General features: G+C 44.9%; 1 protein-coding gene across 2 annotated transcripts; it reads right to left on the bottom strand.

The window, feature by feature from the left end:
• Positions 1-574: 574 nt before the first annotated feature.
• LOC113584072 (methyl-CpG-binding domain protein 5) lies at positions 575-25,695 on the bottom strand. Of its 2 annotated transcripts, none has more exons than XM_035524768.1 (10): positions 25,239-25,695; positions 18,607-19,241; positions 17,851-17,953; positions 15,051-15,231; positions 12,519-14,792; positions 4,997-5,220; positions 3,607-4,785; positions 2,915-2,988; positions 2,396-2,471; positions 575-2,302 (listed from the first exon to the last, which is right to left on the bottom strand). In XM_035524768.1, the coding sequence occupies exons 2-10, from the start codon at positions 18,717-18,719 to the stop codon at positions 2,225-2,227; spliced, it is 4,302 nt and encodes a 1,433-aa protein (XP_035380661.1). In that variant the 5' UTR covers positions 18,720-19,241; positions 25,239-25,695; the 3' UTR covers positions 575-2,224. The 2 variants fall into 2 exon arrangements, with proteins under 2 accessions (XP_035380661.1, XP_026876581.2); XM_027020780.2 differs by having other exon boundaries at positions 25,503-25,695.

The following is a 25,695-nucleotide window of genomic DNA, read 5'->3' as shown; positions in this document are numbered from 1 at the left end:
TAGCCGGCTAACTCTTAGAAACACGTTATAACCGTGGCTGCTTTGATGTTTGTGGTTCCTGGTTTTCAACCTATGCATGATGTACATTTTTTTAAAAATCTACTTAATTTAGCATTAGTTAGCAAGTCAGGTCAGCTGTGTGTCCAAGCCAACCCAGTTAGCCTGGTTCAAGGAATGCAGCCATTCTCATTTTTAGTGTTTGCACTACTCCCTTTCTCTGTAGTGTTAAGGGTTGAGGAATCTAAATGTCAGATCTGACTGCATTCACACACATTCCTTTTCCTATAGTGTTGGCGCAGGTTGCCGTTTCACCCTGATCGGAGGTCAGGTTATGCTACTCTTTTATAATAGCTAAGGTTTTGGATTTGTGTAGATATAACTGAACCTACATCAGTGCAAAAGAGCAACTGGCAACTCCCACATGCCCCTTGCTTTCTCAGGCTTCTAATCTCTGCTATATGCTGACCTTGGCTGGTCATGTGATATTAGATACACACACACACACACACACACACACACACACACACACACACACACACACACACACACACACACACACACACACACACACACACACACACACACACACACACCTTGTGTGTACCTCTTAAATCATAAATCATAACCCTCTCTCCTCTCCTCTTTTAAGTGAAATCTGAACGGATGACAGGTATTCCTGAGTCTGTACAAGATTTCAGCATTTTGTCGGACTGGCTAGCTCTCCTTAAAACTTTACACTCGCTGTCGCAAACAGAAAACAACAGTGTTACACAACACAATGACAAGCTGTGTTCCGCACCACCACACACATTAAATAAACAGGGCAAAAATATAGGTATCTGTTAAATGAACAATACTGAATATCAAGGCCATATCTCTTGAACAAGACTGATACATATAGATATAGGCTTTATACATACACACGTAAGGCTTTACAGAGCATTAGCTCAGGGTTGTATTATTGCCAAGTACAATTGAACAGCTAAAATAAATACAGAATACTGTACATAAATAATTTATAACAAAAATATAAGGCCTCTAACTGCAAATTGAACTCCTCTCCCTTGATGACGTCTGCAGTCTGTTTCAAGTCGAACGCGCTTTAGTGAAGGAAACAAAAACATTGATTTGGAGGAAGGTGACCGATGTGGAGATGATGAGCTCACACGGAGCTGCAGCGGGAGCGGGGTACTCAGTGTGACCCCTGTTCTGCAGTCCACAGTTCGACACAAAAGATCAAGACTAGTAGCTGGTACCAAAATATTACAGATCTCACCAGAAGAAGAAGAAAAAGAAAAGAAAAAAAAAATTGTGTCATAAGACTACCAAAAAAAAATGTGTCATCCACTGGCACTGGATAATGAGAGGGGGCAGGAGGGAAGGGAGACCAGTCATATGTGGTCTTGCAGTGTTCATTGGCGGAAGACCAGAATTACAGGAGCCCAAACGCTTTACTCGAGCCTGCAACGTAACATACCCCTTTCAGCTGGTGAAGTCCACTCTTCTCACACGCACACACACAAAACAGCTGTGAATGAACATCCAATCTGTTACACACACACTTACTGCCGTCGTGTGAGCAAATGTCCATTCAGGGTTACATCTTCATGCCTGCCCCACACACACACACACACACACACACACACACACACACACCAACAAAAGCACATAAAAGCATCCGACTGACTCTTCTTACTCACCCTATTCACACGTGGCCTTAAGGAGCCGAGAACTGAATAGAAACCAACACATTGGTAGGCGTTTTCTGCTTTGACTTTTTCTTTTGTACAACTTAAGATAAAGTATGCATTGTGTCTGCTTGTACATGGCATTATCGTACAATATTTACATTTCTTCCCAAGATTTCACCATGAAATTTCCGTATTGTCTATATACACATTGAAAATGTATCAGAAATATTTGGACTGTCTATTCTCTTAAATGCAGTAATTTTTTTCTTCTTTTTTTTATATTTTCTTTGTATTCTACAAAAAAATAGTTCTTCAGTGAGTTGTAGTCAAATCGCCACCATTACTGATTGGCTTATCCAGCACCTGTCAGTCACTTTGTGAGGGTGGGGCCTTGATGAGCCATCTGCTAGAGTATAGCACCAGGTCGGAGTTTACCAGAGAGAGAGCGAGAGAAAGAGTGAGAGAGAGAGCGAGAGCGTTGTGGGGGGATCTCTGAGGCTGGATGCTGCTCTGGTCACTGTTGTCTCTTTCTGTTATCTGGAGATTTTCCTTCTTTTGGGCTTTGGCAGTTTGACCTGCCGTTCTCTCTCCCGTGAGGACATTGGATGAACCTTACAGGAAAGAAAATTCCTAGTTTAAACAGTGGCGCACAAATATCCATCAAAAAATGTCATGCAGCATACACTGCTGATGGAGTTACTCACAGTGCCTGACATCTTGTCCAGCTCACTCATGGCTTCCTGGATAGCAGCTTCTAAATGGTTATTCAGCTTCCCAGTTCTGAGAAAAGGAGAGCGATTAAAACCTTGGCAGTCTGCTGCCAAGCTGCAAAAAACAAAACTGGCACTTCGAGTAGGGGTGAATCTGCTGATTTCAGGCCAATTTCAGGTTTTTGGAAGTGAATGAGCAGTTCCGTTCTCCACCAGCAGATGGCCCAGATTCAGAAACACTCCATGTACCACAATTCGCAGAAATCTCCAGCCAGCTTTAGCAAACTAGTACCACCGTTAAGAGTTAAGAAGACAAGCCAAAACCGCTTCACTGCAGGTTTGGTCTGAGCTATTCACAGGCCTCTTAAATCGACTCCAAAGGGCTTCTGATATACAAGCCAATTCAGACTGGGAAATCTGAGAAATATTACTCTGCTACTGTGTTAGAATTTGAGGAGACTGTCACACAAGCTCACCCACCCAGTACCCGCAGATGACCGAGACGAGGCTTACTTTCTGTTTCTTTTGGCAGCCCTGTCCAGTGCCTCCAGGTCCTGTGTTAGTGTCTTTAGCTTCTCGGGCTCCACCTGGATAATGGTAAATCAAATTTTTTTCCTTAATAATTTCCCCCCCATTTTCTGGAAATAAGGCAGAGCCTGTGTCTTGCTACAGTAAAACATCGGCAACTGTGTGATGACGGCAGTGACTCCAGGAGGGGAGCGTTAATTGGAAATGCTGTTTACCTAGGCTGCCTCCATGACATTAAAACAAACTTGGCAACACTCAGACCAACAGACCAAGGTCACAGTTACATGGTTCTTATTTTAAAAAGTCACATGGAGACACTTCATTAAAACTAAAGCAAAATATTAAAATATACAATTACATATAATGGTAGATGGCAAGTGTTCCACATATGACAAAATATTGCAACATGAAAGCAAAATATGTATATTTAACATAAATATACGTTTAATCTATGCTTATTTAACATAAAACAGCACACATGCTCAGTTTTCCTAAATTACAGAACATAAGATAAAATATTTCCACAGTACTAACACTGCTAATAAAGACAGAACTAACATCGCTAAAAAACAAACAAATAAAAAGCACAAAGCTAGCCGCCTGATGTCAAACAGTATCGTGTTAACTAATCAAGTTCTTTCTTAGTGGCCAACGGCCCTGAACGAGCGGTGTCTCACCTTGGCCTGGTCAGACAGTTGCATGCTGGGATTGTGCCCATGCTCCTCCCCCACTAGCTTGTTAGGCCACGGAGGAAAGCCTTTGATTGGCCAGACAAGCTCACCCACATTGAAGCCACGGGGACGGTAGTGCAGCAGGTCGGTGGAGGGTGAGTCTGGGTGCCGTAGCTCCTCCTCACTGCTTAGGCTCTTGGTGTCGGAGGGGCTGGGCGCACAGTGCCCGTTGAAGTGCCCGTTAAAGTGAGCGTAGTCCTTCAGCAGTGGGCCCTCCAGGCTGGTGGAGGAGCCGGGCGACTGGTCATCGCCAGTGAGCGGCTCGCTGTAGCTGCTACGGGCTCCGTTAACGTGCGCGCAGCGCTCCACCGTCTGCTCCAGCCGCTCTTTGAAGTTGACGGGTGTGCGGGCGCAGTGGTTGTAGCGGAAGCCTCCGACGTCATCGCCCGTCGGCTCGGGCGGGTCGTGTGGCTGCGGCGCCGCTTCCGCGGGGCACAGAGGCGGGGCCGTCGTCACCGTGACGCCCGCCCTCTCAGCTGCGTCACCACGCGGACTGCTGCGCACCTGTGTGGAACACTCCAGAAACTCCTCCCCTCTCCACTGGGTGTGGGTCGGATCCTCCCACTGCTGGCGGGGCGTGGCAGCACCAGGCGAGCGGAAGTAGTCGTGCACGTCCGTGCTGTCGGGCGTGCTCTTACCCTGCTCTGAACTCCTGCGTGCGTGGGCGGTTCGTGATGGCAGCAGGGGTGGAGGTGGGGCTCTGCTGCAGGGCTGGGTCGCCGGCTCAGTGCCCTCGGGGCCGCGGGGACCGTGGATGACGGCGCTGACGGCGTGCGGGAGACTAAGGGGCTCGCCGATGGAGGCGGTGAAAGCCGTCATGGCGCTGAGGGCGGGGACGGGGCTGGCCTGCGTGACACTGCTCACCGTCGTCGTGATGGTCACATGCATGCCCTTACTGGCCGCATCCACCACTGCCCGGTAGATCGCATCCACTGCCTCTACCCCGCCCCCCGGCAACCTCTCCAACCCTGGACCTCTGGCGGCCGCTGCCATGTTGACCTCGTTCTGGCCACGCAGCTCCTGCTGACCTTCCTGGAACATTCCCGTCTTGGAGGGAAGTGATGTCATGCCGGCCTGGGACTTCATCTGGGTGCGGGAGATGGGTGTGCCATCAGGCATGCATGCCTGGAACCAAGAGGTCAAAGGTCAAGAAGTACTTCAGGTAAAGTCATTTGTAGAATGCAAGTTACACTGGAAATCTACCCTTAATGAATAGTAGAAACCAATGTAAAGAGAAACCAGGGTCAAATGACTGCTGGTTTATATCCAGTATCCCGTGATAGGGAACATGGATGGAGGGGTGACCATGCCTGAGTGTTCTCCTGGAGGAACTCACCTGGTAGTCCTGGTACAGACAGGCCATGTTGTTAGAGTTGGGGGCATTATTCTCAGGAAAGGACACTTCTGAATAGGGGTGCCCCTGGGTCTGGTATGGGGAAACCCCATGTACACCCTGAAGTGCTGCGTGCAGCTGTTGCTGCTGGTACATGTGTCCCGTGCTGCCCATGATCCCAGCCATCTGAGGGTTACCCATAGTGCAGTTCAGCGCTGAGGCTTCACCTGAGGCACAGGAAGGTCCAGGATCACACAGAGAAGTCTTACAATACATCGGTAAGAAGCTTACAATGGCGGACCCAGCTGTTCAACCAGAGCTTTGATTATCCTCATCCCCCCCCCTTCCCTGGTTATCACAACTTTCAATTTGAAACATATTTTTTGCAAGATTGCTCACTCCAAAATTACAGAATAGAAGACTTTTCTATTACACAACTCTGACAAACAATTATTTCTACTTATCTAATGTTTTTAGGGTCCACTGCCAAGCATGAGTGTTTCATAGCAATAACCTGATTCTTCCTACCCTCAAGGCTGAACATAAAAGCATGCAGCAGTCATGTGCCTGTCATGAGGATTCTGTGTGAACAAGCCCTCATGTCACCATATATTACTATTGCTGTGCAGCAGGGAAAAAAAAAAAAATCTGCAAACTCAAAATGCACAGACCTGATCTACTAATCAGCACTGCCTAACAGCAGTGATGAATGATCTCTGGGTGCAGTCATGAGTGAATGAGACACTGTGCAGTGTGTGTGCGTGCATGTATGACAAGCACCGGATATTTCATCACCATAGCATTTCTGCTTCTCAAAAAATCTGGGTAACCGTGTGTGACCCACAGAGGGCGCTCTCAGAGTCATGTCTGGTGTGACTGGGTACAGTGTCTGCTCTGCTCACCGTTTGTCTCTCAGTGTGGGCCCTCCTCTCCCAGATAGGCTGGTTAGTACTTGTTCTCTCTTTCATACACAGAATAAAGCACCATGATAGGTGTACACACTACTCCCAGACTCTGTTTATATGGGTAATATCCAAGAGTGCCCTCTATAGGTCAGTGTTATTTTTCACCCCCCCCCCCTGAAGCTGCTATGTATGAAAGCTAGCAAATCTGTCACTATTATTAAAATGGTAATTTTCCTTAATTCATGGTAGCCATTCTAACATTTTGGATGAAATTTCATTTTAATCAGTTTCATTCAGTTTTATGCTGTAATCCTACCTCGTCATACTGCAAAATACTGATGAATAAAAATCGAACTGACCACGTTCACCTGAGCCCTTTTCCTAATGGCTGAGAAGTTCCACACAGACCAAAGGTTTGCCACTGCTACACAACAATATACCAAGCAGTACAAGCAGAGAGACACACACAGCTTTTGGAAATATTGTCTACATGACTCAGCAGTTTCCTCCCCCCATCCGCTTGATAACACAAATGCTGACTCAGCATTACGGCTACTGTCCTAATAGGCTTTGACGTCTGAAAGCAGGATGGCATGGAGAATAAAGGCAGCACTGTGGGGCAGACCTGAGCAAATATCATTTCTCACCCTGACATTAGCCAAATGAAAGGCTCTAACGAACAACTCAAATTAAAAATCTCATTAATTTTAGCACGATGCCTGACTGACTCGTAGTGAGTGGGCAGTAAATCAGATTGGATGGCTTTTAGCTGAGAGCTTTACACACTGGAGAGTGAGAACGCACCACAGCCTTTACAATGTTTACTTTCACACAGCATCAAATGGCCATATATTTCAACGACGGCCCTATGCTGAAATCCAGGTAGCCGCTCAACACGTCTGATCATACCGTCAACAAGGAAGGCTTAATCCCCCCCCCCCCACTCCCCAAACCACACCTGCACACACGAGCGTGCACACACAGATTTGATCTATAAAGTAAAACAGATAATCCACATGCAGTCTACACCATACATATGATACATACAAAAGGGAGTGAAAAGGGTAAGAGAGAATGTGTGTGTGGGGAGGGGGGCTGTGCTACATTTCCAGTATTCCTTTCAGCTTGTGGATGACTCAACACCAACTCCTGTGCCCAGCGCACACCCACTCGGGGGGAGGGGTGGGGGTGAAGCCACTGTCGAGTTTACGTGGAGGACAGCCACCATATACCCATCTGCGTGGGAGGTAAAGCTGCAGTTCGGCGTGTGCATGTATACGACACCCACTTACCACATCTCCATGTGGTTACTGTTCACAGTGTGGGGTGGGGAGGGAGGGAGTGGGGAGAAGAGAGAGAGAGGGGGGGGGGAGAAAGAGAATGGAAGAAAAAGGGGAGAGAGAGAAAGATTCATAAAAGTGGCTGACCTAGCTCTACGTATCAGTGAACAGACGAGACAGCAGGTGAAGGAGCAGTTCAGAGAAGGGTAAACAGAGGTGAACAGAAACACTGCGCATTTGATTATTATGTATAATGAGGTAAGGCATGGGATGGTGCACTGTATTAAACTAAAATATAACCCCAAGTAACAAAAGACCATGTCAAAGACCAATTTATTTATATAGTGCCTATTACAACAGCCGTTGTCACAAAGCAGCTTTACACTTGTCTGGGTCCAAGCCCCCAGTGAGCAAGCCAAGGGCGACAGTGGCAAGAAAAAACTCCCTAAGAGCATGAGGAAGAAACCTGGAGAGGAACCATGACTCAAGGAGGGGCCCCATCCTCCTCTGGACAGTGGACACAACAGCAACAAAAGCAAAACAAATGCAGTAAGGTACTCTATTCAGTGAATATGTAGTAGTGTAGTGCAATGGCCATCTCTGGCTCTGAGGATGCAGTGCAGTGCCAGAGGTCCACACTAGCCGACACTTAACGCACCTTAGTCAATTAATCAAAAGTTCAGTAATAAGCAGAGATATGCTGGAGGGTTTAGAGAGTAGAGAAACTCTGCAGTGTTCGCTGTAGCCCAATGAACATTGACTAATGTTACTGTATCACAGAATAGTAGTATAGTAGTAATAGTAGTGTAGTAACACTGTAGATGTGGAGAATAGTTACTGTATAGTATCACAGTATAGTGTAATAACACTATAGACATGGCACAGAGGGCAGTGGTAGCTCAGTGGTTAAGGTACTTGACTTGTAATCAGAAGGTTGCTGGTTCAAGCCCCCCACTGCCAAGGCCTCGAACAAGGCCCTTAACCCTCAACTGCTCAAGCTGTACTCAGTCATAATTGTAAGTCACTTTGAATAAAAGCATCAAGTAAATGTAAATATTGTAGTAACACTGAAGATGTGGAGTGCCTTACTGTATGTCAGTAATGGTGTAGCACAGGGCAGCACTGTAGTAATAGCGCAGTGCATCACCACACTATTAGTGACATGTGCTACACCATTACTGACATACAGTAAGGCACTACACTGTTTTACACTATTAATGGTGTAGCACAGTGCAGCACTGTAGTGTATACGTCACTAATAGTGAAGCACATTGCAGTGTTGTAGTGTACTTTAGTAACAGTGCAGTAGTGTAGTGTGCCAATACAGTGCCGTGTTAGTGTGTCAGTAACAGTGCAGTGTGTGCCAGTTATAGTGTAGCACATTGCATTGTTTAGTGTGTGTCAGCAACACTAATACACTGCAGTGCTGTAGTGTAGTGTGTCAATACACTACAGTGGAGCACAGTGCAGTTTTATAGTACATGTCACTAACAGTGCTCTGTGTGTGTGTGTGTGTGTGTGTGTGTGTGTGTGTGTGTGTGTGTGTGTGTGTGTGTGTGTGTGTGTGTGTGTGCGCGCGCGCAATGTATAGCAGTGTTGTAGTGTGTGTCAGTAAAAGTAACAGTGCAGTGGTGCAGTGTAGTGTGTTTGCAGGCAGTACAGTAGCAGGCCCGAGTCGCTGTGACCGAGTAAGAATGACAGCAGCTGCAGCATGGTCAGACATCCTGCTGGGCTCCACTCGTCTCCGCGGTGACGGCCGTCAGCAAGGGCTCGCCCAGTACGGACAGCATGTATGATCTACTGATGCCGGTGGTTGCCGGGAAGGTTGCCATGGGAACGGTGGTGGGATGATTGGTGGTGCTGTCCATGTTTTGATTCAGACAGCAACCCCCCCTACCCTCTCTCACACACACACACACACACACACACACACACACACACACACACACACACACGCACATGCGCGCACGCACATGCGCACGCACACACACACCCTTACATACATACAAATGCATGTACACACACAAAAACGTGCACAGACACCAGCATACGCTGTAAGCAGGAGGAACGTGATTTAACGGTACTAGGGGACTAGGGTGGGGGCGTGTGGAGCAAAGCTATGTCGGGCTGTCAAGAGCACGCATGCATGCGCATTGTTCATTGAGAGTGTGTGCGCGCGCGTGTGTTCTCTAGCCAGTAAAAAAAAAAAAAAAAAAGCAGAAAGATCTCAAGCCAGTAGCCCAGTGAGAGCTGGAATCAGTAGTGCAGTTTTAAACACGTTCCCTCAGAACGCAAGCAGCCCCTCCTTTAGAGTTTAAGCTGAAGGGAGCTGCACACCCGTTTGACATGCGCATGGTCTATGAGAAACTGTGGCAACAGCAGAAGAGTTCTGGGACAGACGCACAGAAAGTCTCACACTATGATGTGATGGTGGGGGGATGGCCAGTGACCACGTACCAAGTCTGCACTTCTACTCTGACATTCTTAATGGGTCTTGGATAGGGAAGCACCTATTCAGTCATTTGAAAATCAATCCCACTAGTCCCTTAACGCTATATCAGCATCTGTGCTGAAGTCAAAGTGCTTGCTACATATGCCTGTCTATACCTAGTATACAACTTATGTCTCTAACCAATTTGGACTGATCTGTTGAAATGTAAGTTACTACAAACATGGAAGTTAAATTGATTTTTTAAAAAAAAGTTAATTTCAAATTAATCTGTGAAAAGAACTGTGTTGATGACCAAGTTAGCAATGGACAACACATCTAACACCATCTTTCTGGGCTTTTAGGATGCCAATCTCGAGGGCTCTCCTCTAGGGAGATTTATTTGGATGTAGCCCACTGATTGACATCTGCCAGCTGCAAAATGTAAACCCATTTCTAAGTTTATCCACCCGCCTCAGATCTGCCCCGCCGGTCTCCTGCCATCCTTTCGTCAATGTCGCGTCTTTGTTTTTTTTTTTCCTTCTTGTGCCTTCTCGTTTACCTACTCACACTCACGCTCTCTCCTGCTGACCTCTTCTCCCCGTCTCCCGCACTACTAAAGCACTGCTCTACTCCGGTGTGCCTACTCATACAACTTTAAAATAGCGCAGACACAACCTGGCAGTATCAAAACTTACCACCACCCTGTGTTTTACATATAGTGGAAAACCTTGTGCTCTTGCTGCACAAAAAAAGAGGGGTGGTATTATTTGGCTTTTTACTGCACACTGTTCCACGTTTGCACATGTGAACACTGCAACACGGCACCTGTTTATAATCACAGGAGTCGGGCAGAGAGAATAAAATCTTAGCAGTATGGGACCGAGGGAGGTTATTGCGTATGATGCTGAAATTAAATAAACCTACACGTGTGTACGTGACCTTCCAAGCGGAGGATGCAGCTCCTTGGACGCTGAATACATCTGGCATATGTGGGCCTCCTTCACAGAACTTTATCTGAAAAGCTAATCTTTTGCCTAAGTTTGCACTCCTGCTCATCACATATGCGTCTAACTCACTTTGCTGAGAAACAGCTGGGACTCAAGGCTAAAAGGAACAAAGTTTCAAACCCTATATCTAAATCAGCATCAAATCACTAAACTTAGAAAACTATATGAATTCTACGATTCCTCTTAAATAAAATATCATCACGCTGTCTATATCAGGATTTCAGGAAAAGTCTGTTTATGCTTCCAAGACACACAGTGAAATGTGTGAAGATTGACCTGTCTCTATAAATTGTGGGGTGTCGTGAGACAACAGGGAGCATATCACTTAGATAAAGTTGTTTGCTGCGCCAGGAAATTTATGTAACCAATCAAAGTCAAACTAAGCAAAGATGTTTGTGATCACTTGGCCGAACACGGGAATAGCACTTGGATAGTCAGGGCACATAGAAAACAGTCCATTAGTTATATGGCAAATACACTGTTCTAATGAAGTACTCCCATCTTTACTTGTTACACTTATAAGCTACATACAGTGTGAAATAATGAACTGATGGAAAAAGAAAGAACGTCACGGCAGTTCTGGAAAACCAATGGAGGACTCAGGGAGTCAGCAAAATGCTAATCCTCCCAAAGAGAGCATGACCATTAGTGTTAACTGCCTTATCTTCAAACCCTCATCTCTTACATCACCAATAAATCCTCATCTACATCCTCCTACAACTGCCTGCAGCCTGATCACATGACCTCCCACAGCTTTAAGAAGCCACGCTCGGCTTGGAGAACGCTTTCTCCACAGCAACTGGCTGCCCAAATGACTCATCGGTCCTTGATCTGATTGTGGGGATGCTGATGGAGGAACCCAGATAAACAAAAATTAAAAAACTGACTGAAAAAATGAATTGGGATCCATTTCATGGAGTTAGTGGTTAAGTAGCCAGAGAACGTCACTTTGACTTAAGTGTTGCTGATAAATGATTTCTTCCCACTGCCACTGGGCCCTAAAGCAGCAGTTCTCCATCCCAGTGCTCGGGTTGAATCCCAAGCCTACTCCATACCAACACACCTGACTCAACTCACGCAGGCTTGATAATTACCTGATGAATGGGGGTCAGCAGGGCTGAACCACAGAAATGTGCAGTGTGGGGGAACCAGGAACCACCGTCTTAGAACAGTGGCCCTCGAGCACAGACAACACTGCAGTTAGCTAGAGCAGCATTCCATGCAAAAACATGATTCCTCAATGGGAAATCAGTCAATTCGCTAGACACACTGGAGAGGGTGAAATCAGGCTACAGTGGTCACATAACCTGCTAGCTGTATCAATAAATACAGGCCTCCATCAGTAAAATAGAAAAAGGGTCAGTTTTGTGGAAAAACAATAAGGTTAAACTTCCAAGGTTTAACAACCCAGAGGAGATTCAAATAATATAAATTGTGTTTCTGAGGTTCAACTTTTGTTGATGTACCATAACCATCATTTTTTAATAAAAAAGACATTTATTTTCTAACCCAAATGTTTCCAAATCACCAACAAAACTAGTATTCTATACTCTAAAATTAGCCTCAAACAAAGACCATTAATTATCCTTTACATCTTAATATTTAAAAATGGCTTCTTGATGGATGTAACATCAATGTAAATGTAGATCAGCAGTAACACACTGATTTGTGCACAATTACCAACTGACAGCAAGTCTTTACTAAATATATGTTTAAACAATCATTATTTGAAAAACATTCCAGCTGACCAAGAGCCTAAAGAGACACTGTAATCAATTCAGTAATAAGATGCTATTCTCAGAAGCAAACACATTTAGGTCTCTGAAGTAATCAGCTAAACGGTAATATTGAGTTTGTCTTGAATCATCAAAAACAGAAAAAAAGTTACACCTTGGTTCTTACCTGCATCAGACATGGCTTGAGCACAGCTAGCATCACTGTTGCTGGGTACCATACAGGACATATTTGGTCGGATGTGACCATGAGGAGGATGTTGGTGTAGGTGAGTGTTCGGGTGACCCATGGCTGGGTGTCCCAGAGGAACCTGTCCACTTTGGCCCAAAGGCCCACAGCTCCCCATAACCACGGCCTGCATCTGGTTCATCATCCCTGGGAACTGCGCCGGAGGGCCCTGTGGACCAGGCTCCATTCCAGTACAGTGCATCGGGTCTGCCTGGGTGTGGAGCCGCTGTTGTAACTGCATGTTCTGTTGGGCGACGCCAGGAGGAATAACACCCTCGCCGAAGTGCAACTGACCGGGGCCTGTAGGCAGCGTCCGACTGCCCCTGGCCATGTGGGAGCCCTGGGTGCTCATTGACTGGAGCAGCTGGGCCATGGAGGTGTTGGGTGGTAGGCCTCCAAGCCTGGGAACTTTCCTCATCTGCTCTGGGGGTGGGCAAGGCGGCCTGGGGCCGGCCGTGTCGGGCTTCAGCATGCTGAAGACCATGGTGTCGTGGTTTCCGCTGGAGGGAAGCTGCTTGCGTTTGCGGAGAGGGTCGCGCTGCTGGGCCATTAGCTTGTCCCGCAGTGCCGCACGCCCGCTCTGGCCCTCGGGCATGGGCATCAACATGGACGAACTGGGTGGCAACATAGGATTTAAAGCACTGGGCCCTTCCATGACCCTGCTACCTCCCCCACCTCCAAGAGAGCAAGGCAGCCCACTGCTTCCGCTCCCGCTATTACCACCCCCGGCCATGCCTGCGGCACCAGCACCCATGGCTGGCCCAATGCCCATGCCAGTCCCTGCACCACCCATCCCACCACTGCTACCACCAAGTTTGTTTTGATTTGCTAGCTGTGCTTTGGCTGCTGCAGAGAGTAGACTGCTGGCGGGGAAGGAGGCAGCGTTGTGTTGGTTGAGGATCTGGTTAAGGGGCATTCCGAGGAGTCCTGGGTGGTTCTTCTGGGGGGCACTGCTGCCTGACACTGGGGGAAACATGGGGTTGTGCTGACTGCTGATCGCATTGCTCATCCCCACCAGAACCTGGTTGGGATCTTTGTACTGGTGGAGTGTTTCGGGCTTGGCAGATGGACTGGAAGGCATGGTGGGTCTGGGGGAGCCCATGGAGGAGCGAGGAGATCGTGGCGGGACCTTCATGCTCACACAGGGGCCCTGAGGCCCCGAGGGCAGGGCGAAGCTTCCATGGTCCGAGGAGGTGGAAGAGGACCGGGAGCGCTGTGGTGAGGCCTCCACACGGCCCAGCGCAGGCCCGGACATGTGCACAGGGGATGTAACGGGTGAGGGGGAGATGGAGGTGGCGACCCCATGCTGAGTCCTCTGCATGTGCCCACCATGACCTACTGGCCCAGGTTTAACGGTTGGTAAGGGAAGGTTGCTTGGCAGCGGGACTATGGCAGGAGGGATGTTTACATTCAACATTGGTACCTGAGCGTGGGCATTGGGCTGGAAGTTGGATGGGCTTGGGTTCGTCATGGGACTCTGAATGATGGGTTTGCTGGGAATGGGGTCTAGGATCCCCAGAGGGTCTTTCTCTGAGGTCATCTGCTTTTTCTGGAGGGCGCATGATGGGGGAATAGCAGAGGGAGGAACAGGGTGAGGTGCAGATTGGGCCTTATGATGAAATACTGCTCTTGTCATTTCCATGCTAGGCGGATAGTTGACGTTACAATGTGGCTTTTTCATGATTGGGCTTTTGTTTGGGACTGGTGGCGATAGAGGCGTGTTAGTCCTTCCAGCCATGGCACAGGCCAGCTGGGAAGCAGAAGAACCGTGGATCAGGATGCCAGGAGGAGACAGGGGCGTCCTGCTGTTGCCATGAATCGGGCTGGGACTTCCTGCCCCTTGGAAGCCACAGGCATTGCTTCGCACAAACCCATCTGGACCGCCCAAGGGGTCCGTTCTGGGGGACACAGAGCCGTCTCCGTAGATCTGCGAGCCCGACGAGGGGCTAAGCATGCCTCCGGGGCCGCTGCGGTATGGGGACTTGGGCCCCGGATCGCTGTTGCCCAGCCTCTGCCGAGGGTATCCGGAATAGTGTTCCGGGTGCTGAGTGCCGCTCATGTCTGCAGAGTAGTGCCGCTGTCCCGCTGCCATCATCATCTTGAACGGGTTCTTGCAGTCTGGCAGCGTCGAGTTAGTCAGCCCCTCATGGGACTTATTCCTTATTGCTCGAGGGGTTGCAGACCGCTGGATGGTAGGGGCTATGGAGGTCACACCTGCTAGGAAAAGTACAGGATGAATAACAGTTTGGTTTCATTATAAGAGAATAAAACCCTGTTTAGCTCACAATTTTAAATTACACAGGCATTATATAACTTGAGATCTATAACACTGTAATGATTTGAAATGTGTTTATCAAATGGTAACATGATAAATAATACACAAATTAAAAGACGAGGCATGTTGACCTCCAGTAAGTATTAATACTCCAAGTATGTATGATCAAGTGTTAAATAGGAAACAAGATATCGCACTTGTGCCTGCACTGGATCCGGTCAGTGTTAGGGAGGGGTGAGGGAGCTCCATGCTCTTGTGCAGAGTGGCCACAGCGATGAGCTTTCTCTTGTGGATACAGAGCTTTGTGACGTCTTCATCAGCCTTAACATCCTCCGCAGTCCTCTGCTTGACAACGGCCCCAGGATCGAAATTAAAAACCTGCAGAAACGGACATTCTTAAACACATAAGCCCCGCCTTCTCAAATTGCACATCAGCACGTGAGTGTACACTCTCTCGGATTCTGAATATCAATGCAGTGACCTATTTATTTTAGTAAGAGAAGGTAATGTAAATGTATTCAAAAATTTTTTTGGGATATGCAACAACTAATTAATGACATCAAAATTATTGTTGGCAATGAGTTTTCTTATCAATTATTAAGTTTACTGCACAGCAAGTAAGATCAAAGATGAAGAATTCAACACCTTTAGGAAGACAATTTAATAAACAAACTTGCATGGTACAGAACCATGACAGTAGTGCATGACCACTTGAAATGCTGCTGAAAACTGATACTAACAAATGTGGGCTAAATAACTTAACAGTTTGAGAGTTTTTGGCCAGAAACAAGGGTTTAGAATTTTGTGGTGAAGGGTTTGGAATTCTTTGGTGATGACATTTTTCAAAAAATACATTTTTGTTAAGGTTGTATTTTGATATTTCACATTTAACATATTTTACACTTAACATATGAAAAATATAATGTTTTAGAGATGTCCAAGAGGTACAGGTTTGGAGGACCCAATAAACTTTACAGAGCAGGCCGCTACAAAGGAAGAACATTCTATATATATGCTTCATTCTTTTAAATGTGATTCATAACATAACATCTGCATTTTGTTAAGAGAGAATTTCTTAATGTGATAAAACTGTTGACAGATTTCTCATTTTACAAAAACTAAATCTAAGATTAATCAAAGTAGTAAATGACAGATTAACTGATTTATCAAAACAGTTGTCGCAGCCCTGAAAAGCCTGAATAGGTCATAGGACTGACGATCTGAAATGTGACGCATACGTGACATGCGTGATCATTATTGCAGGATTATTGTAATTAACAGTGTATTGAAGACCGAGAGCCACAACAATTTCTGCAAGAACAACTAGAATTTGTCAGGCTACATGAACACTTGTCAAAACACTCACAGAATATTCACCATTTAACATAAGTGATTTGTCAGCATTTTCACAGCACAAATTCTTATGAACAATCATTTCATAAGCAGTGTTGTGTTTGTCAACAGACTCACAACTCAATAAAATGCATGACGTGAATCGTTTAACTGTACTTGTACAATCCGTGTGTTTGTATGCAACACTGCCTCTGTGCAGAGCTTTGCAGAAAATAATTGGGTGAAGATTAGCATATCTACACAGATCAGAGTGAAATCTATGTCACCTGAACACGCCCTGTCTCTGCCTACCTTGAAGGGCTTTTGCTAATGTAGAGTGTTTACTAAGCAGTTGCAATGAACCACCACTGCGATTTTAGACTGTAATGAAATCTTGAAGAACAACCCTATGAACTATAGTGTCAGTAACTACAGAAACTACTGTTAGTAACTACTTAGTTACTTACTTGGCTGAAGACCACATCAGTTTATAGTTGGATAGCATATTATTATTATTATTAACAACCACAACCACTTATTTTGTGTACAATAGCGGTCATGGTTTCTAGCACTTTAGCTCCAAAGCAATACTAATGCTAAAGGGATTAATAATAAACTCAGTCTTCCTCCATCAGGATTCAGGGTAAAAGGAAGTGTTAAAAAAAACCAATCACACTATATCTATAACACCATGAACAAGAGATAAGAGAACCCAACCTGCATATACAACAAACTGTGTAAAACTAATATACTCAGTGACCAGAAAAAGCAGAAACCTTTCCCCAGCCCAACTGTGTTAGGGGCACGCAACAGCAACCCCACTTCTTCACTCGATACGCATGGGAATGGATTACTGAGAATGGACCTGATCCAGCGGCATTGGAAAAAGGCATAACCATGGGTGCTAGGTGGGTGGGTTTGACCATCTCCAAGGCCATAGAGCTTGCAGCTTTTCAAGGACGGAAAGTTTCAATGAATGGACCAGAACGAAAGACGGCGCATCAAAACGTTTGATGTGTGGGAGGCAGCGCGCGGTGGCGAGCCACGGGAGACATGAGTGGTTCCCAAGCTAAAACAATAAATTGCTTTTCCATGGTACCAGAGATGCATTTGTACAGGCTAGTGGGGAAGATGGAGAGGGAACTCTGCTGACATACCCCAGGACCATTAATACTTACAGATGCCTTGATGTCAGTGCACAACAGACCAGGTTCACCCATTCAGAGCCACCATGAACTCCCAAGGGGCTGGGTGATTTTGGCAAGATAACGCTACAGTACCTACAGTGCAATACCTGTTATAGGAGGGCTGGATGCACATTTAGGTGACATGACATTAAAAGACATAGCAATCCCTGACATTAATCTCATGGAACAACTTTGTGAGATGAACTCCAACATAGCGTCAACGGTAGGTAGAGTTCACGCATAAAACTTGAGCAGTTTTCTAGAGAACAAATGTCTACATGGTCAGCTTCAACACCAGGATAACAGAGGACTCTTGTTCAGGTATGGGATCAAAGGTTGTCTAATGCAGCATGGAAGTTTTCATTTATATGGTCATTTAGTGTATATGATAATCAGTGCACATCCATGACCCCTACAAGGAATCAAATTCACAAGAAATGGTTGGGTGTCAGAAAATAGGTCTGACGTTTGGACTTACCTTTGGGAGGATAAGTGGACACTCCAAGCCACACTTACAGGTGCCATCTGTGAGTAGGTAGGACTTCACCTGATCCAGGCAGGACAGCACTGAACCACTGGGACTGCAGCACACAAGGAGACATTGAAACAACTGTGTTTGTGCAGTATAATAAATGCAGAAAGAAAATTCATAAGAAAGTAGAGTTTTCTCAAAATTGAGTTTCTGCAATTTCCCTTGGGATCAACAAAGTTTTATCTATCTGCTGCAGCCACAGAATTAAGTATTACTAAGTATTTTCATCATAATAATTCCAATAAACTTCCAGAATATTACTACTACAATAAGATGACTAAATTATGATAATTTCATATAGTACGCACACACAAATATCTTATATATTATTGTATTGTTAAGGAGTCCATATATTAGTTTATTTCACATCCATTTTATGTGTATGTGTTGCACACACTAGTGTCAATATGCGCTTCGATGTTTATAAAATATTTTTTAAAAAATCATTTACCTGCTTAATCATAATTGAAATGTGTCTACAGTGCAAAGCATGTTTTCCCAATATCTACTTTCAGGCTGTCACAGATGGAAAATCAGATTACAGCAATTAACTGCTGTATTAATGAACCAATTACTGCATCTGGTCTAATTATTATGCTATAATTATGCTGTACTGCTCACCTTTTAAGGTGAATGTAAATGTTATCATACATTCACTATTAAAAATGGCTGATGACGACAGATGTATAATGTATCCTGTACCTGATATAGACGACCCCAGTGGGCTCCACCTTCCGTTGCCAGCCAATGGGGACCTGGGCAGGCGCTGACTGCCCCTCCCCTTCCCCTCTCTCACTCTCCTTTCCACCATTCATTTTTCTGGGTTCGTGCTCGACTCCGCTGGAGAGATCACACGTGCTTCACTGTCCCAACACTACGTGTCATCGTGTCTCTCGGAAACGGGAGGACGGAGCACTACAACTTTCCTCTAAAGAAGTCGCGCTGCGGCGATTGGTTTCCGGGGCAGGCGACGCGTGTGAGACAGACTCACAGTGGGGTCGACCCCCTGGACAGCCTCATCGCGTTGCCACTAAATGCAGACGGGGTGTCCCGTGTCACTCTCTGACCAAGTCGAGCCATGAGAGAGTCCTGACGCAGTTCCCAGGCTACATATGCGAAACGGACGCACCTCACAGAAGAACGTGCATGATTACAGGGCGAACCCACAGGAGGCCGCAGCGACGGCTGGCCCGCGCTCTCAGCGCAAGAGGCCGCTGTCCAGGTCAGCAAGCTGCTCCTTCCACAGGTGAATGGCTCTCATCCTCTCCCAGGCAGATCAGTTCAAACTGAAATCTCCCATCACACGCACAGCCGTGATGTCAGAGAAGGCATGATTACTGTCAGAAAAGGGGGGAAGAACAGGTTCAGATGCATATTTTTCATTTTTAAAAACAATTTCACAGGGTGTAGGGTGGGTGTGCGGTGTGGAGAGGAATTGACTTTGCTAAAAATCATTAAAGGTGTTTGGAAATTGCAGCAGCCTTCTCTGGGGGAGAAGGGTAAGCTATTTCTTGTCAGTCTGAATCCCTCAGTCCTGACACAGCCTTGTTACGGAGAAGACAGAGCATGCTCCACTTGCATACATCTCAGTGCCGGGTGAATCATCCTCTCCGCGCTCTTCCTGTTGTGGATGACTAATGCTGTAGAGCGCTACCAAACACAAAGTGAAGCAGGAGGGTACAAAAGGGCAGACATGTGATGCTGCTATCGGCACATATATCAGCGCAAAATTAAAATCCGCAGATCTAACGCATACAATTGATTATTCGTTTCAAGTCGATTTCATATGCGAGGGCTTTAGCAGAATGGTACGGTACAGATTTAAGCAGAGGAAATGAACAATAAAATACAGCCTCGTTTGGAAAGCAGTATGGCTCCCTGGGAGGACTGGAGTGGACGCTCTAGTTTCAGATAGCAAGGCTGATAAACATGCAACAGCTATTAGATGTTCTATTCTGCAAGATGCCTTTGATTTGTTCAGTACAGGGTAACATTTAGCAGTACTGCATGCGATGGGCTTTAACTGTTAACAAGCACAGTGGTATCACTGCTGGTACCAGGCCCACACTGACGAATTCTCCACTTTGTAAACCTTTGTGAAGGGACCTTGTGTGTGTCAAAACAGAAATGCTCAAGTGCAAGCATTCCTTTTTATTTTTTATTATTCAAAGTTAAAAAATGAACAACAAATAAACAACAAAATTAATAAACACTGTATATCTCCCAATAAGAACAGAGCTATCTGAGAACAGTACATGTCTGTAAAGGGTAGTTTTGGTGCTAATAACAAACCATTTTAATAACTTACACAAATAACAGAACATAGTCTTGTACACTGCCTAACAAAGCACTCTATGATGAGTAGCTACCATTGTTGACACTGGGCTTGCCAGGTTAATGGGTGCATGGGTAACGGCCATCTCAATGACACAGCACACTGAAGAGTCCCCACAAAAAAAACAACAAAAAAAGTGTTTTCAAAAGCATTAGCCTAGATACAGTTGTTGGGCATGGGTGTGAAAACACTTGAGGGTTGGGGTGGGGGGTGGGGTAGATAAATAAATAAAAATCCCCAGTACTTTCAGCTATACCTTATAGTGTTTCTCTTGAGTAGCACTCAATGACGCTTCTGCTTCCAAACACAGGGTTTTAAAACCCAGCTGGCGATTACGGTAGGGGTTGAATGAAGGGTACGTTCCCTCGCTTCAGTGCTGTCAGAACACAACTAAGGCTTACTGATATTAAAAAATTGACTGTTAGTTATACAGGCTTTAGTGTACAATAACAAACTGAATTACTTCCATATTTCATCATAGCAATCAAAAGGTTCTAGAGGATGATGATATTAGTTTAGATATCATTTTAATGAACTGAATCAAAAATGGAAATATTTTCCTAAAATCACAAAAAATGGAAATATATTTCCATATTAAGAAAATATTTCCCTTTTGTCAATGAAGCAGACCCAGATGAGTAGCTGTGAGTGTGGGATTGGAGTTATGGAACTCAAAACAATTTATTCATGCAAATGTTACATGCTGACACAATAAGGCTGCCTTGGTCATTCTCCTCTCCTACAATCATCTCTTCAGAAACCAAAGGTGACTGCTTCCCTCTCATTCACCTGCTGTTATCCCCCCCCCATACCTTCCCCACTGGCCCACCATCCTTGCCTCCCTGACAAAAAACAACAACAAAAAAACCCAGCCCTGGCCGCCTAAAGAAATATCCCATTTACCATTATACATTCTAAACAGTATTTCTTAGGGAAAAAAGACAGCTACAGTAAAACTGTCCTTTAGTTCACGCTGACCGTTATCCACCTTCAGTGCTAGCTTTCAAGCTAGCTAGCTGGCACAAGAGAAACATTTTACTATAAAACAAAATACCGCAAACTAAACACATACTCTAGCTATCAGGTATATACAATAGTGCATTTGCTTTAATGCTTGGCTAACATGCTTTGGTTGTAATTTAGGCAAATTATTTGAGAACGTACAAACATCGACACTAAACCTACTCGTTTTCATAGAACATAACGTGAGGTCTGCGCTGCGCTTAGAGCTGTTGTTATGAAGAAGTATAATTCTATCAGTGTCTAAAAGCCCTGTGCAACAAAGGACTGTACAATGTAGCTAGCTAACAACATTCTAATAGCTTTCTGTCCAAAGGCATGGATGCCTGAATGAACAACAGTATTTGCTATTACACACTGTACAACTAAACTGTGGTTTCTGATCAAACGTTACACTCCTCTACATTAAAGAAGCTTGAACAGTTTTTGATATCAATATGGAACTTTACTGAAATAAGATGTAGAATGAGAATGCTTGGTCACGCCAAGTGAATTCACCCCCTGACAATGCCCAGCCCATTAGTAGTCTGTACAGGTAGCCATAGCCAAAGTCCCACAGACGGACTTGTTGAAGTTTTACTCAGGGGTTTCACCACCGACACTGGCCTGTAGGATGACCAGTCAGGAGGTGATGCTTGTGTGAAATAGCATCACAACCTATCTTATGTCAATTTAATGATTAAAAACCTAACTGAAAGCTACACTGATCCAGTCAGCTGCATGTGTGACTGCAATATGTGGATTTGGTGATAGCTTGGGATTTTTGCCTGTTTCTTCGTTGGTTAAAAGCTGAGGATTTGAATATCTGGCAAGAGTAAGGCAAATCCTATGTACCTAATAATAGTGCACCTAACAATAGCTTCTCAAAAGCATCACTCATCAGAGAAGTCTGAGGACCACAACAGAAAACAATAAAGTATTTTCACATATCACTATTATTTTCTACAGTTGTCATCCTGTGTATGTATCTGGGAATAGTGCAGGACATGTGTGAGAGGACCAGAGGTCCACATGTGAGAAAATTTATCAGGGCTCTCATTCCTTAAATTAAGAATAGAAACATGCATCTAGTTCCATGTCAATGTTTCACATCCTTATGCAAACTATCCTAACAAAGGGAAGTTTATCCTGGATCAGCTCCTCTGGACAGTCCCAGTATGGAATGTGTGTGTGCTGGCCTTGAGTTTCAAAGGGCCACACTGTGTCACCAGTTAATCCAAGTCTCAGTTGCTGACTCACAAGTGGCCAGAATGAGCTGCTGAGCAGGAGGCTTGTCAGGCCAAGGACACGGTTATCACCACTCTACCCTTCATTAACCTGCCATAACACAGGCACTGTAATGGACCAGCACTGGGCTACAGTCAAAGGCCTCTGCATGCAAATAACCTCACGGGAGTTACAGGTCAGGTTTCTGAGATGCTGTTATAGGATTCAGAACGCCAGGTTTTTCTCCAACACCTCCTGATATTAGGAAATAATCAAAAACACATTTCAGCAGTGTGCATAATCCTGGCAATAAAAAGCATGCAGATTCTTACTGAAAACCAGGGAGACGGACAAAAATGTGGTCATTTCAGTTGGGGAGGTAAAATGTACCTTGAATGGTTGCACAATGAAAATACCTTCATGTGTACAGTCTACAATGGTGGTCTTCAACTCTGGAGTTTAAAACTAAGTTTAGGTTCTGGACTTAGAAATCACTTGTAGTTAATGTAACAGTTAATTTAAGTGACTGCATGCTTATCGTCTCACTTGACTGCTAGGGAAAGGGAAGTTGAAAAATCTGCCAAATCTGGACCTCCATGGTTGTGATTTAATTACCTATGGTCTACAACATAAAATCAAGGACTGGGTTGTAGATATGAGGTCTAGAGTTGAAAATCTCTAGACTATGAAATTATGAACAAAACCGATCTCTCATTGAAATGAAGAAGTAAAAACAAGAGGTCCATACTGGAATGCATATGGCCCATGGACTAGTGTTTTGCCACTTATGCTCTAGTACACAATTGTGAAGTTTTGTTTGAACTGAGAAAAATATGCTTACTGGATCAAACATGAACTGCACTAAATAGCCATATTAGAAATAGAATTCTTCATTTTGAGCAGCAATCCTGATGGCATACTCACATGTAAACAAATAATCACAAACTGAGCAAAATCAGAATAATAATCAGAAATAGAAAATACAATTTATAGAAACATAAAATGTGTATAGCTGAGGTATTGCACATTGAAAATGTAAAGCTGAAATATTGCACCGCTGCTAAAGTACAGTGGTGCTATGAACAAATATTGCCTTTAGGATCGCATAAACATATAGATCTCATAGAACCTGTTCCTAAATATACCTATAGTAAATATATATCTATAGTAATGATGTGCAAATAATCACACAGGCCCCAACTGTCAGAGTCAGCATCTGGGGCCCATGCATGGTGATATGGACTTCTTGTTGAGTCTTAGGACCTATACAGCTCTGGGATGACACCGTCAGTCTGTAGACAGGTCATATTTTTGAAAAATGGTTTCCCGGTTTTCCATTCAGCATATCTTTCTCTGTATGCTTTAGGCCTGATACATGATTCAATATAGATGCACCAGCTGAGCTGAAATAGGCCTACATCCTCACCCATGATTTGGCTTGACAATATATTGCTGCTTTCATTGCTGCTTACCAGTTCCAAGCCGTATGCGGTATACTGAAAATAACTAGTGAAAAGGGCTGTACAGACACAGATGAAGTCTAATCTTTGACCACTTTACAGATTCAGAGGGTATTCGCAACTGAAAACTTCTTGTAGCCAGAGAGGACCCATAACCAAACTACTTCATGACCTCAATGACTGCCAATCACCTCGTTACTAAAGTGAAGCATAACAGGTTTTCAATCGACTTGTAGTTCTTTAGGTTAGTTAAGTATTGTCAATAGTGTCTTTGAATCCCTGACAAATCACAACGATAACGTTTTTAAATTGGTAAACGGTTCAATTTGAAGCCAAGCTGTTTAACATACGCAAGGATACAGTAGACTCATAACCGTAACAAAGCGACATCATTTAAGGGATGCAACATGCACCAAATATTTTTTTAAACATCAATTTAGCGATTGGACAGAGTATTATCCTATTTATTTGGCCATATAGTACGAAATCTATAAAAGAAAACATGCAATATTGCATGAAGAACATTTTCAAAATGATTAATTACTACAGACTAACTAGCAGGTCTGCTGTCTATGCTATTCGAGACAGACCTAACTAGCTGGTCGGCTGTTGACTGATTTCTTCAGCTATCAAATCCTGGCGATAAGTGCAGCATGGTTATTAGCTTCCCACTCAGTAATGGGCTGACACCAAACGTATAACGTTCATTTCCAGTGATTAGCTAGCAATAGTGTGCTAAAACAGATTCCTCAACTCATTGGGCATTTCAAACTGACAGCAACTTCCGAAATATCACTTTAATAAGAATGGTGGCATTAAGAAAAAAAATCCAATCAAGGTAGCTGGCAGGCTGTATGGCTGACAATCTAGGGCTGAGTTGTACAGTGAGCTAGCTGCTAGCTTACAACTACATTGGCCGAGCAGCTAACCTTTCAAGCTAGCCAGTTATCCAAACCTCAGCCAACATGATAATTAAGAATACAAATAAGGCCGTATCTGAAAAGTACACCACACAGAAGAAGGCAGACGGATTGCGTTGGGGTTCGTTGAATTCGACGCGGGATAAAACTGATATCTCCGAGGATCTGACAATGAGAAAAAAAGACCAGCTTGATGTAGCTAGCAAATTAAGTCGACACCGACAGCAGCTACAACAAATAAGCAAAACTGCTGCTTAGCTCGCTGGCTAACATTCGTTATGCTAACGGTTAGCTAGCTGGGTGGCCTGACCCATGAGAGAGAGAGAGAGAGAGAGAGAAAAACCACGACTATTAAACACAAACAAAACAACTCCAATTCGATCACATACGTACCTTGTTGTTCCCTTGGTGCAAGACGCTGGCCACCATAACCCGCAAGAACGGCGAAGTTGTTGTTTTTTTTTTTAGCCGAGGCTGGTGGATTTAAACTGGGGGGAACCCTGTCCAGTAAAACGTCTCAAACCAGGGCCAAGCGAAGGCAGAAACGGGGAAAGGGGAGCTAATGCTAGCCAAGGCTAGCTAGTGTAGTTACCTCAGAGAAACAGCGAGAGCAGGAGAGGCTTTTTTGGGATCCCTCTCCCTCAATATTTTTTTTACCTCATAACAACCGTCCGACGCATCGCTCCGACTTGTTTCGCGTCCCTGGGAGGTTAGCGGCGAGGGAAAAGTCCGTCTCGGCGCGTCGCAAGTCGACCCTGTCCCTTTAAAAAACGAAAATAAAACGCTTCCCCCGTCAACTGCCTCCTGCGTTCTGCTGCTCGGCGGCGCTCTGGGATGGAAGGACGGAGCT

Source organism: Electrophorus electricus, chromosome 1 (assembly GCF_013358815.1).
Source record: "Electrophorus electricus isolate fEleEle1 chromosome 1, fEleEle1.pri, whole genome shotgun sequence".
NCBI classification, from domain to species: domain Eukaryota; kingdom Metazoa; phylum Chordata; class Actinopteri; order Gymnotiformes; family Gymnotidae; genus Electrophorus; species Electrophorus electricus.
The sequence above is the reverse complement of the archived record's forward strand: the minus strand, read 5'-3'. Positions and strand labels throughout refer to the sequence as shown.